The sequence below is a fragment of the Gopherus flavomarginatus genome, chromosome 3 (genome assembly GCF_025201925.1).
Source record: "Gopherus flavomarginatus isolate rGopFla2 chromosome 3, rGopFla2.mat.asm, whole genome shotgun sequence".
In the NCBI taxonomy this organism is placed as follows: domain Eukaryota; kingdom Metazoa; phylum Chordata; order Testudines; family Testudinidae; genus Gopherus; species Gopherus flavomarginatus.
The window spans coordinates 50,845,554-50,858,652 of record NC_066619.1 but is presented as its reverse complement, the minus strand read 5'-3'; the positions used below and the strand labels follow the sequence as shown (position 1 = coordinate 50,858,652).

Sequence of the window (13,099 nt, the reverse complement as noted above, 5' to 3'; positions counted from 1 at the left end):
CCTAATGTGAGGTATGTCGATCTAACAACGTGTAGACCAGCCCATAGAGAGATTCATGACACAAGAAACACTGAGCAAGGTGTGTTTCTTACAGTGAATACTACATAGAATGAGTGGGTCTTTTGAAATATTTTGAAAGAGCATGGATGGGGGAGTGTGGATATTTAATTGGGAGGTTGTACAAGCTAGCTATTTTTAGGTTTTTTAATAAAATTCGGTTTTGTACAAGCGTAACTTGATATTTGTTTGGATTTTTTTTTTCCTTCCTTCTAGAATGATGTGGTAAAAGCCCGGTCCTTTTATTCTCAGATCATGAACACAGAGAACAGACTATGCAGTAATCTTAATGTAAGTGTGTTATTTTGCATGTTCACATAGGCTTGTGCAGAGAAATACACTAAAGGAGTTATGTATGCATTTAGACCCTGACTTTCTCTTGCATCTTATGTAATCATAGAAGTGTAGGACTGGAAGGGACCTTGAGAGGTCATCTAGTCCAGTCCCCTGCACTCAAAAAAGGACTATGCAATAATTATCTATGTCTATGTATGGTAGCACTTTTAGTACTAGTAGCTGAAAGAGCTCAGAGGAATCTGGCACATGGATTTAGGAATGCGAAAAACATGAGTGATTTTGAGATTGCAGATAGATCACATATATCTGTGCAAAATGAGCACATTCTGGATGTAAAATGCCACTCCTTTGATTTGGTGCTTATTATTTATTTCTTTATTATTTGTAATACTGTAGCCTATAGGAGCCCTAGTTATGGATCAGGACCCCATTGTGCTAGGCACTGTAGTGCTTGCGGTGGAGAGGCTCTAAACTGATGGGAGAGAGATTAGTAACTCCTCTGAGAGAGGTGGTAGCTTTGTTGGTGGGAGAAACCGTCTACATAGTGCTTCTACACTGGCGCTTAGGTCGGTAGAATTTATGTTGCTCGGGGTGTGGTTTATTCACACTCCTGAGTGAGATAAATTATACCAAAGTAACCTGTAGTATAGACAAGGTCTAAGAGAAGTAAAACAGTGAGGTTTTACTTTGCCCTTGCGTTGTTCGTGTGAATGACTACACAAGGTGCAAGGCAGTGGAGAAGAAACTAGTTTTTAGGACCTTGTAAGTATTTTAGTGATGCAATGGGCTGCTCCAAAAACGGACTCTGCTGTTTGTCATGGTCGCTTTTAAAAATGTCACATTCTGAATTGTTACAAAAATAGTTGGTTTTTATTGAATATTTGTAGTAACAGAGAGAGGGGCTGCATGACCTAGTTTGGTGAGGGTAAAGCTGGGACCCTGTTCTCATACAGCCATTGCTTTTACTCAGGGCCCTTGGGCAAGTTACTTTAATAATGCTGTTTTTCTCCCATTTAAAACTGCAATTTTAAAACATCACCATTTAGACAGACAAAAACTCTTAAGTAAACTTTACAGCTAGCTCTGCCCAGTTCCACCCAAGCCTTGCCTCGGCTCTCTGCACATGTACGTGCAGTGAATCTTTCTTTAGCTGCACGTTACCAGCTTAGTGAGGAAAATCCTTTGTATGTGATTTTTCAGAAGCTAATAACTCAGTAAAATCAAAACCAGTTTCCCCCAGAGCAACAGACACAGCTGTCTGTGAAGACCACTGTCTCCATGACATGATTCACCTTCCAAGGCCCAGTTGTTACACTGTAAAGGCTCTTCTGGTTAAGTCCTCCCCCCATGATTGGTAGAGGATCAGTAGAGCATTAAAAAATTTAAACCTTTACAGTTAGTGTGTATTTAGTCCTGTCATCCTTGCCAGTGTCTTCCTTTTAACACATTTAAAGCATGCTTTTTAGTGGTGTGTATGATTTTCTATTTTTTCCTTTTTAAAGATTCTTGTACTGGCCAAGTCTGGGGCACTAGAAGATCTTATGCAGACACTGGAGGCAGCATTGGATATGGATGCTTCACAATTGGTGAAAAGAACTGAGTTTTCTGAGCAGGTGGTGAGTACTCCATAATTTGGTTAATTAAAAATCATGGAATCATTAACACTGAGGGTGAGACCTATTAGGTGAGCATCTAGTTGATTCCTTTCCCCTGCCAGAGCAGGTTTTCTTTTCCTCCAACATGTTTTCTAGTGCTTCGGCTTATTTAAGTTATTCTTTTAGCATAGTTTGCAGATATGGAACAAAATAAGTGAAAGAACAAAGATTACTTTGAAAACTTCATTATTATCATCAGTGCTGTTCATTTATCTAGTTTATCATCCTTTCTCTATTATAATTATTGTATTTAATGTTCTAGATAGCTTAAGGTATCATAACCAGATATGTGAACAAACTTGATGATCACTTTTCTGCTTCTCTTCAAACATAACAGCTCTGTGGAATAGGAATGGGGAGGAATGGGGATGAAGAATGATCTTGTTTAAAAACAGGACTGGTCATCATGAGACCTGTCTTATATTCATGGCTCTGGTAAAACCTTCCTTTGTGACCTTAAGCTACTAACTTGCTCTCCCTGGATAAATTTTTAGAAGTGCCTAAATAACTTAAGAGCCTAAATTCCATTTTCAGAAGTGACTTAGGCCCGGATCCACAAAGTAACTTAGGCATTGCGAGGTGCAGTGTCACAGTGCTGAAGTTTTAGGCTCCTACGAAATCATAACAACAACCCTGTAGTCCACAAAGCCTGAGTTAGGCACCTGTGCTCCCCATACAATAAATGGGCAGAGATAGGCACCTTAGAATGTGATCCACATGCTAGGCAGGGAGCTGTCTACAGGTACGTCTATACTACCTGCCGGATCGGTGGGCAGCGTTTGATCCAGCGGGGGGCCAATTTATTGCGTCTAGTCTAAACGCAAGAAATCGACCCCCGAGTGCTCTCCTGTCGACTCCTGTACTCCACTGGGCTGAGAGGCGCAGGTGGAGTCAACAGAAGAGGGTCAGCAATCGACTCACCACAGTGAAGACACTGCAGTGAGTAGATCTAAGTATGTTGACTTCAGCTACGGTATTCACATAGCTGAAGTTGCATAACTTAGATCAATTACGCCCCCCCCCACCCCCGGCAGTGTAGACCAGGGCTAAGTTAGCCCGTGGGAGATAGCGCACACCTTTCTCATTGCCATGCCCCTCCCCTCAAGGAGGGGAGGGGCATGGCAATGAGAAAGGTGTGCCTGTGTTTGTAAAGTATTTATTTTGAGATTTCCTACAGAAAAAGTATTATCATTCCATTACTATATTAATCAGTAGGCAGAATATGTTGAAGGAGAACACTGATCTAGTTGGTTTTGATAGCACGGCTTTTTCTTTTTCTGCAAATGTTTAGCAGCATGTTGAACTTATTCACTTTGAACACATTTACTGACTGAGCAATTATAATATAAAAATACCTGATTAAACAGTTATCTGTAGGATTAATGGGAGGGTGGAGAAAGAATGGACATCAAACACAATTGTTGGTAGAAAGACGTTCATGTAGTATATGTATCTTTTAAACTACTACAAACAATAAGATACATAAAATAAGGTTTTTAAAAAGCAGCATCCTGGTTTTGTAATTTAATTGTTTTTGTGACCAAACCTCAACTCCATGGGTTTTTTCCCCTCCATTTTCTTTACAAAGTTACAAATGTTTTGTTTTTTAAATAAAGGTTTATAAACTTGTCAAAGACCAAACACAAATCTTACCCCTCTCCTGTGCAGAGTGCATTATTTATCAAGTCCATATAAAACAGATTTTCTTCTGAGTTCATCTCTTTGTACAGATTTCATGGTGTACAGAACTTTTGAGCATTATAGCAGCCTGATTTTCATTGAGTGCATTGTAAGTGTAACATGCTAGATTACTTTCATTGAATTATAGTGCTGATCTGGGAAACAACACTATAATACAGGATACAATTATACCACTTGGGTTTAAAGAAGAAATAATTGTGTTATTACAATCTGTACTCAGATTGAAAAGAATACTTGGATACTTTACAAAAGCTTTTAATCTAATAAACTCTCTTTAATTGATTTTCAACATGTGTTCAGTGGTATGTTGCCTTGTAACCTGTGCTGTTTAACAGTCTCTTGCAGATGGTTATGCTAACCTTGTGTCTCACTGTCACCACATAGTTTTTTATTGAATGGTTGTTTGTGTTGTCTGGAAGGCAATGATTAAATGAGATTTTTATTTGCTGGACTGTTACAATGTGCCATTATCTCTTCTTCAAAGCTGGCTACAGTCAGGGAAGAGTTGGAGGAAAACTCTGTTTTTCGTGCCAGATTAGAAGATATTTGTGCCAAGCTGCAAGCATCAGGACAGGTAACCAAGCTGACTCTGGACGACATGCTGTGCCAGATTCCTTATGGAAAGAAGCGCCATATGCAGTTATTAAAGCAAAAGCAACTGAGCCGTCGGACTTTCAGACCCCTTAAATCTGCTCTGTTAGCTGAGTAGTTCTATATTTGACTGCAAATTATACTAACAATAGCATCACTTTAAAAAATGTGTGAATAAAGCATCTCTTCGCCTCCTCCCCTGCAGACAGATGTTTTAAGCCATTTGTCTGAAACAGTGTTATGTTTTCTGACTACTAGCCGTGCACTCCCAACCAGGGATCTGAGAGTCAAGCAGAGTTCTTTCCTTCTTGGGTGGTCTTCCCAGTAATAAAAGTTATGATTCCAAGTTATGACCTTGGTGATCTATGTATCTCTATTGCTTTTGCACGTGTTGAAACAATTGGCCCTATAAATGGAAGTTAGTAAATAATCCAATAGACATACAAGAAAGAATAGAATCCAACTCAGTCTCCTCTGTGTTGGCTTTGCAGAAGTAGCAGGAGTAAAAGCTTAGGCTCTGATCCTGCAATAAAATCCACACTGGCAGCCCCCTGCCCCTATATGTAGCCTCACTGAAGTCAGTGGGGCTCCATGCGGAAACAGGACTCCGCCGATTCAGGATCAAAGGCGTAGTCATTCAAGTGAGCAAGTATGACTCTGAAAACATGTGGGGAGCAGGTTGTGTAAAACTGGCATTGTCTTATTCAACCAATCACTTCTTGGTGCAGAATTCCACTCGTGGCTCTGGCACTACAATACATTTTATAACTGACACACATGTTCACGCTATCAACTAGTCTTTTGTTCAGTAAGTCTCCTTCTGCTTTGTCCCCTTAGTATTGTAATCATTAGTTACTATAGAAATGGTGTTGTGGGTATGGGCTTGGTTTTGTGACCTCCACAAGTGCAGCATAAAGGATTTACCTAATCATTTGACGTTCATACCGTGATTTGAGAAATGTAGGCGTCTGTGTGCTGGTTTCATGACCACATACATGTGGTCAAGATAAAATGCCACACACACACACACATTTGTGTTGGTATTACAGTTGGTTTTGGAAGACTTGTTCTGATGCACAACATGTTTAACTTTTTGTTATATATGTAATTCATTGGCTTACTGATTCAGGACAACTTTCTTCTCCTCAGTTGGGAATTTTCTCACTAAAGAAGCTTAGAATATTTTCTTTTGAAATAAAAATTCATACAATATTTGTAAATATATTTCATAAAGACTGCATTTCAATGCAGTAATGGCTAAACGTTAGTTGAAGGTAGACTGAAAGGAGCAGATAATTGTGTATACACTCAGAAGGATGCATTTGACATTTAGGAGAAAAATAGCTTGATGTAAAATGCACTTTTATGTATAATAAAAAATAGTCTGACTTGTCTTTGTTACATTATTAATGTCTCTTCAGTTTTGCTGGATTACTTTTACTAAATCTCCAAATGTATGTTTAGTACAAAAATATGTGCTCCTTGTATGGCTGCTGCTCCCTGATGTATGTCTGTATTCTGCACATCAGCTTTCCCAATTGTCCGGGCCGCTCTTTCGTTTTTCAAACCAATCCAACGACTGTCCTGTACGTGACTTGAAATTTTTTTTTTTAATGTTATCTTGTGTCACTAAAGTCCACCATCAGCACAGGTCATGGCTGACTAATTCTCCACCTTTGCTCTTCTTTACTCTTGCCAGAGTAAAGGACAAAGCCACTAGGGCATGGTTAGTCACCAGCTTCCATCTGCCCAGCCAAGTGTTTCTGTCAGTCTGTCTCCCCCATCCCTGCTGCATTGATTAGGATGGAGGTGAATACCATGGCATGGCATGAGGGGCATTTCTCCACTCTGGTGGTTCCCAACGCTCTATTGAACATGGAGGTATGAACATAGAGGTAAGAGAAATGGGGACCAAAGAGAGGTTACACTCCCTTATCTTCGGAGCAGGAGGGAAAAATCATGACTATGGTAATTGATGGTTATTTGTAAGCGAGGCAAAGATGCAATGATCTTACCAGGGGTGGAATTTGGTAACTGAGAATGTATAAAATTGGAAGCACATTTTTATAGGAGGAGAGGCAGAAATCCTCTTTTGCAGACGGCTAGCCCTAGAACAAAGCAAGAATGAAAAAATGCCTGAACTAACTCTTGTTGGTACTTTAAAACACATGTACTTTACCTGCTTAGATATCCCTTAGGTAATAAATAAAATCAAGCATACATCAGTATTAGATTAATAATCTCTTAGCAGTAGAAGCTGTCTTCCCCCCACCCGTCTGCTATTAGTCTGTAATGAGTATTGATAGTGTTTTTGAAAGGTTTGAAAATCATGGAAAGAAACAGACTCTCTCTTTTTTGCATCATATATCTTGGAGAAAAGCTCTCCTAGAATTGCTACATACCACACCGGCAGCACCACCACCTTCCAGAAAACAAGGGAACTACCTGAGGGAAGTGTGGATTTAGTAAACATGAGCTGGTGTAGTTCAGCACAATAATAAAATTAGAGGGCTTAATGATGGTGGCCCAAAATTGTGTGGTATAAAGAATAAATAACACCTTAGTGGAAAATAAAGGAGGCAGCCAAATAAGAATAAATAGTAAGTTCAGAGGGGGAAAAAAAATAAAGGTAGCTAAAATTCAGAATGTTAATACTTGTCAAGATGTTTCCTATAACATTTTTATAACAATCTTAAACTGGGAACATATTCATGTATCAAGGAAGATAAGAGTACAAGCAAACCCTATGGTTATGTTCTTATGCTTTGTTACATTCATGCGCAGTTATGTTTAAATTAAATGTAGTCAAGTTTTAAGCAAGTTGCCAGTGGTCTCACAAATTGTGCATATTCTGGAGTTATGTGATCAAAAAACCTCAGTGTATTATAATATTGTCTATTAATTTAGGGCTCAGCCGAGCAAAGTGCTGACCACTCTGGCTCTGATTCAGCTGCACACTTAACCACGTGCTTATTACAAGTATGTGTGAGTAGTGTGACTGAATGTGGGCCATGTGAGCCATCTGTGAAACTACTCATGCTTGAAACTAAGCACACGTTTAAAGCTTTTGCTCTATTGGAGTCCGAATGCTCAGAATCCTGGGGAATCGAGCCTTTCACAGGTACCAATGTACCCATCTATTATACAATACACTGTACAATATTGCATCCAGGCACAACAGCAAAATACTATACAAACTAAAAACAATTAGAATAAAAAATGTGTGAAGACAAGCCATAAAAACAAAGAGAAACCAAAGTCACGAAACTCAAATGGTAGAGTTATCTTGCTTGACAGATGACTCTGAAAAAAAGGAAATATTCTATTTCAAAGTAATAAATCATTGGATGACATTTCCTTATGTTTATCTTTACTGTGTTATTCATGCAATAGATAAATGATGGATCATGCAGCTTTAACAGTTGATAGTCTCATGGCTCTATCATGCATTATGTATTTTTATTTTTTAAATAAACTAAAATCCTTTTTCTGCACAGTATAGACTGAAAGAAGAAAATATGCATGCTTGTCTTCCACTAGCTGCTTAGAAGCGGGACACAGCATACAACAGAGGGCGCTCCAGCTCATGCTTCATAGTAATATAAAAGTCTGATTGAAAGTGGGTATTTTTAATTAATGAGATTACATGTAAGGCAATGACAAGATGAAGTGTTTGACCCTCTAGCAACCCAAGCCTGCTTAAACAATCTGAAATGGGAAATAGGGGATTTAATTGATAGTGATTTTTTGTTTGGTTATTGGCATAGACTCTAAACTCAGACATCCATGGCATTTAATTGGAAAACTGCCTCATTAAATGTACTAAATCAAAATAATCTCTGACATTACTTCATGACAAAGGATGTTTAAAGCAATCTGAATGGCATGCATGAGAAGATATCTACCCATAATCAAAGAGAGGGGAATAATATATGTTTTCATTAGGAGTTACAGAAAATTTCCAAATGTTTTATTGCAAATCATCAAATTTTGAAAAGTGTTTTTAGGCTCAGACACATCAGCACCATATTGATGACTAGAGTTTGTACCTCTTGAGGTTATACAGGGATTAATATTCACATGCTTTTCACAATAAAATAAGATGTGCATCTGTGATGCCTTCTAAAGATTTTTCTTTTTACTGTCACTCTATACAGTCTGTCACTTCCTCTTGGTTTAATATCTTTTTAGTGCTTTTTCCCCTCTCCCAACAAGTAATTTGGGAGAGAGTATTTTAGGATTTCCCCCACTTTATTTTCCTTCCCAACAAAACCCTCACTTGTCATGTTATTGGTGAGAGAGAAGGACTGTTCCTAGGCCTCTAAAAAGTCTTGATTCTGTTTTACACAAGGTCATAACTAGTTTTAAATAACTTTTTTAAAACCTTCATTCGATCTTTGTAGTGTTGCTTAAGGAACATAATACATATGACTAGTGTCATCCTATTCAATTTTTTTTTTTTAATGAAAGCTGAGAGCTCCAGGATCTGGTAATCATGTGACACGAAGAGCTGAAACATTAAGAAAACACCAGTTCTTTGAGATGGTGTCAGCATGGCTCCACTGTAGATGTGCATGCTATTTTTGAATACCAGTATTTGTTGGGGCCATACTCCTCCTGTGCTAGAGAATAAAACAGAGGTTCTCAAACTGTGGTCCATGGACCACCAGAGGTCTGCAAGCTCCATTCAGGTGGTCCACGGATAGTTCCCTCTAAGGTGCGTGCCTGGGTGGCTGCACACAAGACAATGAAAGGCCACCCACCTAATTAGTGGGGCTGCGCAGGCATGGCTCCACTAATTTGGTAACTGGACCCTGGAGAAGATGCACATGTAAGGTGAGGTGGTGGCCTTGGGGGGAATAGGTGGGAGGGGGCAGTGGGGCAAGAAGAGGGAGTGGGAAGAATTTGGGGGACACAGGGCTGGGGTGGCCAGAGAAAGAGGAGACTTTCCCCAGTTCCAGGGCTGCGGCTTCCAGGGAGAGACGGCCCTCCTTCCCAGCCTCAGCTCTGTGGCTGCTGTGGTGAGGGAGAGATGCCCCTCCTTCCCAGCCCAGCTTGGTACAAAGTAAAGTTTAGCTAATGGTACAAACAACATTTGCAAAGATCATTAAGTGGTCTGCCAAGACCCTCGGCAATTTTCAACTGATCCGTGGAAAAAAAAAACCCACCGGTATAAAGGATGGAGCAGCTGTGACCCTCCTTCAGTTTCCTCTTACTGCTCAGATTGTAACAAGATGTAACCAGGCCAAAGTCCAACCTGTTTTTCTTTGAGCTTCAAACTCACCTTTTAGACTAGTTGACTCAATCTTTCTTCACTCTCCTTATCTTTGTTAATTTTCTTTGGACATCCGAGAACATAAAAAGATATTCCCCCCATATACTGCATAATACAATGGGGCAAGGTACTTCATATGGATTATAATCCTTCAGGGTCTAAACTGTTTCAGAGATGCAAAGGATTCATTCCCCTGGTCAATAGGCATAGTCAATATCTCTTCTCTTTGAGGGAGACTACATCCCAGATAAGAGTTCAGTGTGTAAATCTTTCTCACTGAGGATTCAGAAGTTAAGAGGACGATTCAACAAAAAAAAAGGATGAAGTAGTCCACTCCCTGAAGAACTCAAAAGGACCACTCTGAGATCACCGAGGTTACATCATTAACCCCGTGACCCCAACAAAAACAGAAGGCTCACCCATGCTCTTGGGCAGATAGCCAGAGTATCCATTGTAGAAACAACCTCAATACTTGAGGAATTATCTGTCAACTGCCTCTTTTATCACCCACCCAACCTCATCATCCAGACAAATGGGCATGTTGGGAGCCACACTGGAACCAATCAGGAGCTAGTCTTCAGGATCTGCCTTGTCCTGTTCCCTCAGACAAATGGATGTTGGAGATAATTGCTGACAGTTATCACAGTCGATTTCACACTCTCCCTCTACCTATCTTTCTTCCCCAGCCCTCTTCATGGACCCTTCTATTTACAGTCTATTAAAAAAGAAGTAGTGTTTTTGCTTCACTGTAGACGATGTTACTCAGGAGTACAAGAGAAGAGGCTTCTACTCATGGTATTTCCTTATCTCAAAGAAGAAAGGGGGTCTTTGTCCTATTCTGGACGTAAGGTGGCTGAACAAATACTGCCTCGGATTCAGGATGGTAACGCTTATCTCCTTCATTTTGTCACTTGAGACTCAGAACTGGTTTGTACCTTTTGACTTACAGGATGCATATTTCCAAATAGTCTCAGGAAGTACTTGACTCACAGGGGGATTAAAACATTACCAGTATGCCATTTCCCACAGCTGAACCATTTGCCCCCTACAACATTCCATAAGGCAAGGTAGTACTCTGACATATCCGAAATTTCATTCCTAAAGCAGTCTCAGATTTTCATCTAAACCTGTCCATCAATCTGTCTGTTTTTCTAAAGCCACACTTCATGCTGGGAGAAAAGAAAATATACACACTAGATGTATCCAGGACTTTGCTTTATTACATTGAGAGGACCAAACCATTCAGACTGTTGCCTTGTCTGTGTATTGCCATAACTGGGCATTCAAAAGGTGAAGCCAACTCTTCACAGAGAATATGAAAACAGATGATAATGCATCCTGGAATGTCACCAATTGCCTCGTGTACCTCTGCCACTGAACATCAAGCTCACTCCACAAGAGCAAAGCAATCGTCTTCTACCAACTTCAGGAATGTGCCAATGTCCGAAACCTTGCGAGGCAGCAGCATGGAGTAACCATCTGACTTTGGTGAACTTAGCTACTACACCAGATGCCAAGTTTGGGAGTACGGCACTACAATTACTATTTAACTGATGCAACTGGTACTCCTCATTCTCAGCATCCTGAAGAGGATACTGCCTGCCAGTCACCTCAGTGGGACCCCCACAAACACATACTTGAAGAAGAAAGAATGGTTATTTACCTAACAGTAACTGTGGTTCTTCAAGATGTTGGAGTCAGTGTGGATCCCACAGCCCATCCTTCATCAGTGGAGTCCTCAGCTAGTATGGTGCTCTATTTGCGATGGAACTAATGGAGGACTGCAGCTGTGGGAAGGACATGCACATTTAGAGTGGGATCCTCATCATCCCCGCTGACTGCTTCATTAAGCCCTGCAGGAACCGGGTTCAAGTAACCATTCTGTAGTGGGAGAGTTGGTGATGCAACCTGAACAAATACATTTGACAATGGAAGAGGTAACTGAATATATTATGCTCTTGAGACAGTGATGCCTAAATTGTCATGTACATTAACAGTCCCTTGTAAATGACACTTGCATTTAATATAACTTACATAAACTTCAGTGCCTGATCGTGCTGTCAGAGTGGTGTAAAGAGACCTTAGTGTCAATAAGAATGAGGACCTTAGGATTTTTTCAGTTGGTTGGGTTTTGTTTGGGTTTTTTTTGGGGGGGGGTGGTGGTATCTACTTAATTGCTGTAAATGTCCTATGCCGTCCTATGATGTGTTGCATATAGGTGAACCCCTAATACCATGCAGAGCCCTACTGAAGTAACTGTAGTCAGTAGGGCTTTAGTCAGGTGCAGAGGTCTGCCCATGTATAATATATGGTAGGATTAGGGTTATAAAGACTCCTCGGTGTAATTGGTTAGAATAGAAACAGGATAGAATAGAAACTAGTTCATATAATTTCACTTTACCTAATTAAAAAAAATCCCCAATACATTAAGTTGTTAGGAGCATTAGTAAACTTCTCAGAAACGTCTCATTGTTATTCCTTACAACATCACCTCAATGGCAAAAAAAAGGAGAAATAAAAGGCATAGACCTAGGGAAGAACTTCTTCTTTATGTTTTAAGTTTTATCAGTTCTCACATCAGAATGACAGAAAAAGAGAACTATGCTGGAGAAAGGATGATACATGTACCAAATTGCATTAGTGGTAAAGTACTTTCAGGGGAAATTCAGACCACAGAATCTGTTCTGCTCTACTTTTACTACCCTTTGTAGAGGTTTAATTTTGTACACGCTGACAGATGCAAGCTTTCAAGCCACAGATATCTCACAAAATGGTAAAATACAATTACTGTTTGTAGAAAAAATTTGTTGTGTCTACTTGGCTCGAGTAGACATTTAATGACAGCCACAAAAGTGAAAATAGATTTGCATAATAAATTACAGCTCAGTAAGGTTACACAAGTATTCACCATCACACGGACTTTGTGAGTGCTGATGAGTGTTTCAACAAATACCGGGTCTGACCCTGTGAGCTGCTGAGCACCTTCCACTCCTATTGACATCAGTGGGAGTTGCTCGCCACCTCACAGACTCTGACCCAAGTTGTTCAGTCTCCGACTGAAGTCAGTGGAGTTACTTTGCATTTACACAAGTGTTATTGTGAGCAGAAACTGGCTCATTAGTCCAATGTAAGGCATATTGCTGACAGAAAGACTCAGCAGTATTAGGAACTTTGGAAATTGCTACGCCTCCTGTTCTCTTCCATCCCTCAGATATGCCCCTATATTAGCTCTTGGCCCAACTCCATGCTCCTGAGGCCAGTCAGCTAATTTCTGGTTTCTCTATGGCCTGGCTCCATGTATCTTCTTTCCTCTTTATTGCACCTGTCCAGGGCCAGCAATGATTTGCCCATTGTGATCTGTTTCTAGTCCTGCTCTTTCCCTAAAATGGAAAGATCAGTACAATGTTTAAGAAAAACGACACTTCATGCTTGATTTGCAACTGGGATTATAATGCATGTTCTAACATTTTGCTTACATAAACATCTAGTTTTCTTGTCAGCTATGGGAATAAATATGCACATT

The 13,099-nt window shown here is 40.0% G+C and overlaps 1 protein-coding gene across 4 annotated transcripts in view; it reads left to right on the top strand.

Moving 5' to 3' along the window:
• PTCD2 (pentatricopeptide repeat domain 2) overlaps positions 1–4,647 on the top strand; it is a 30,243-nt gene extending 25,596 nt beyond the window's left edge. For all 4 annotated transcript variants that reach the window (XM_050945273.1, XM_050945275.1, XM_050945276.1 and 1 more), the window contains exons 8-10: positions 274–348; positions 1,857–1,970; positions 4,195–4,647. In XM_050945273.1, coding sequence (XP_050801230.1) covers positions 274–348; positions 1,857–1,970; positions 4,195–4,419 — 414 coding nt within the window. In that variant the 3' untranslated portion in view covers positions 4,420–4,647. The remainder of the gene's footprint in view (positions 1–273; positions 349–1,856; positions 1,971–4,194) is intronic.
• Positions 4,648–13,099: the final 8,452 nt, after the last annotated feature.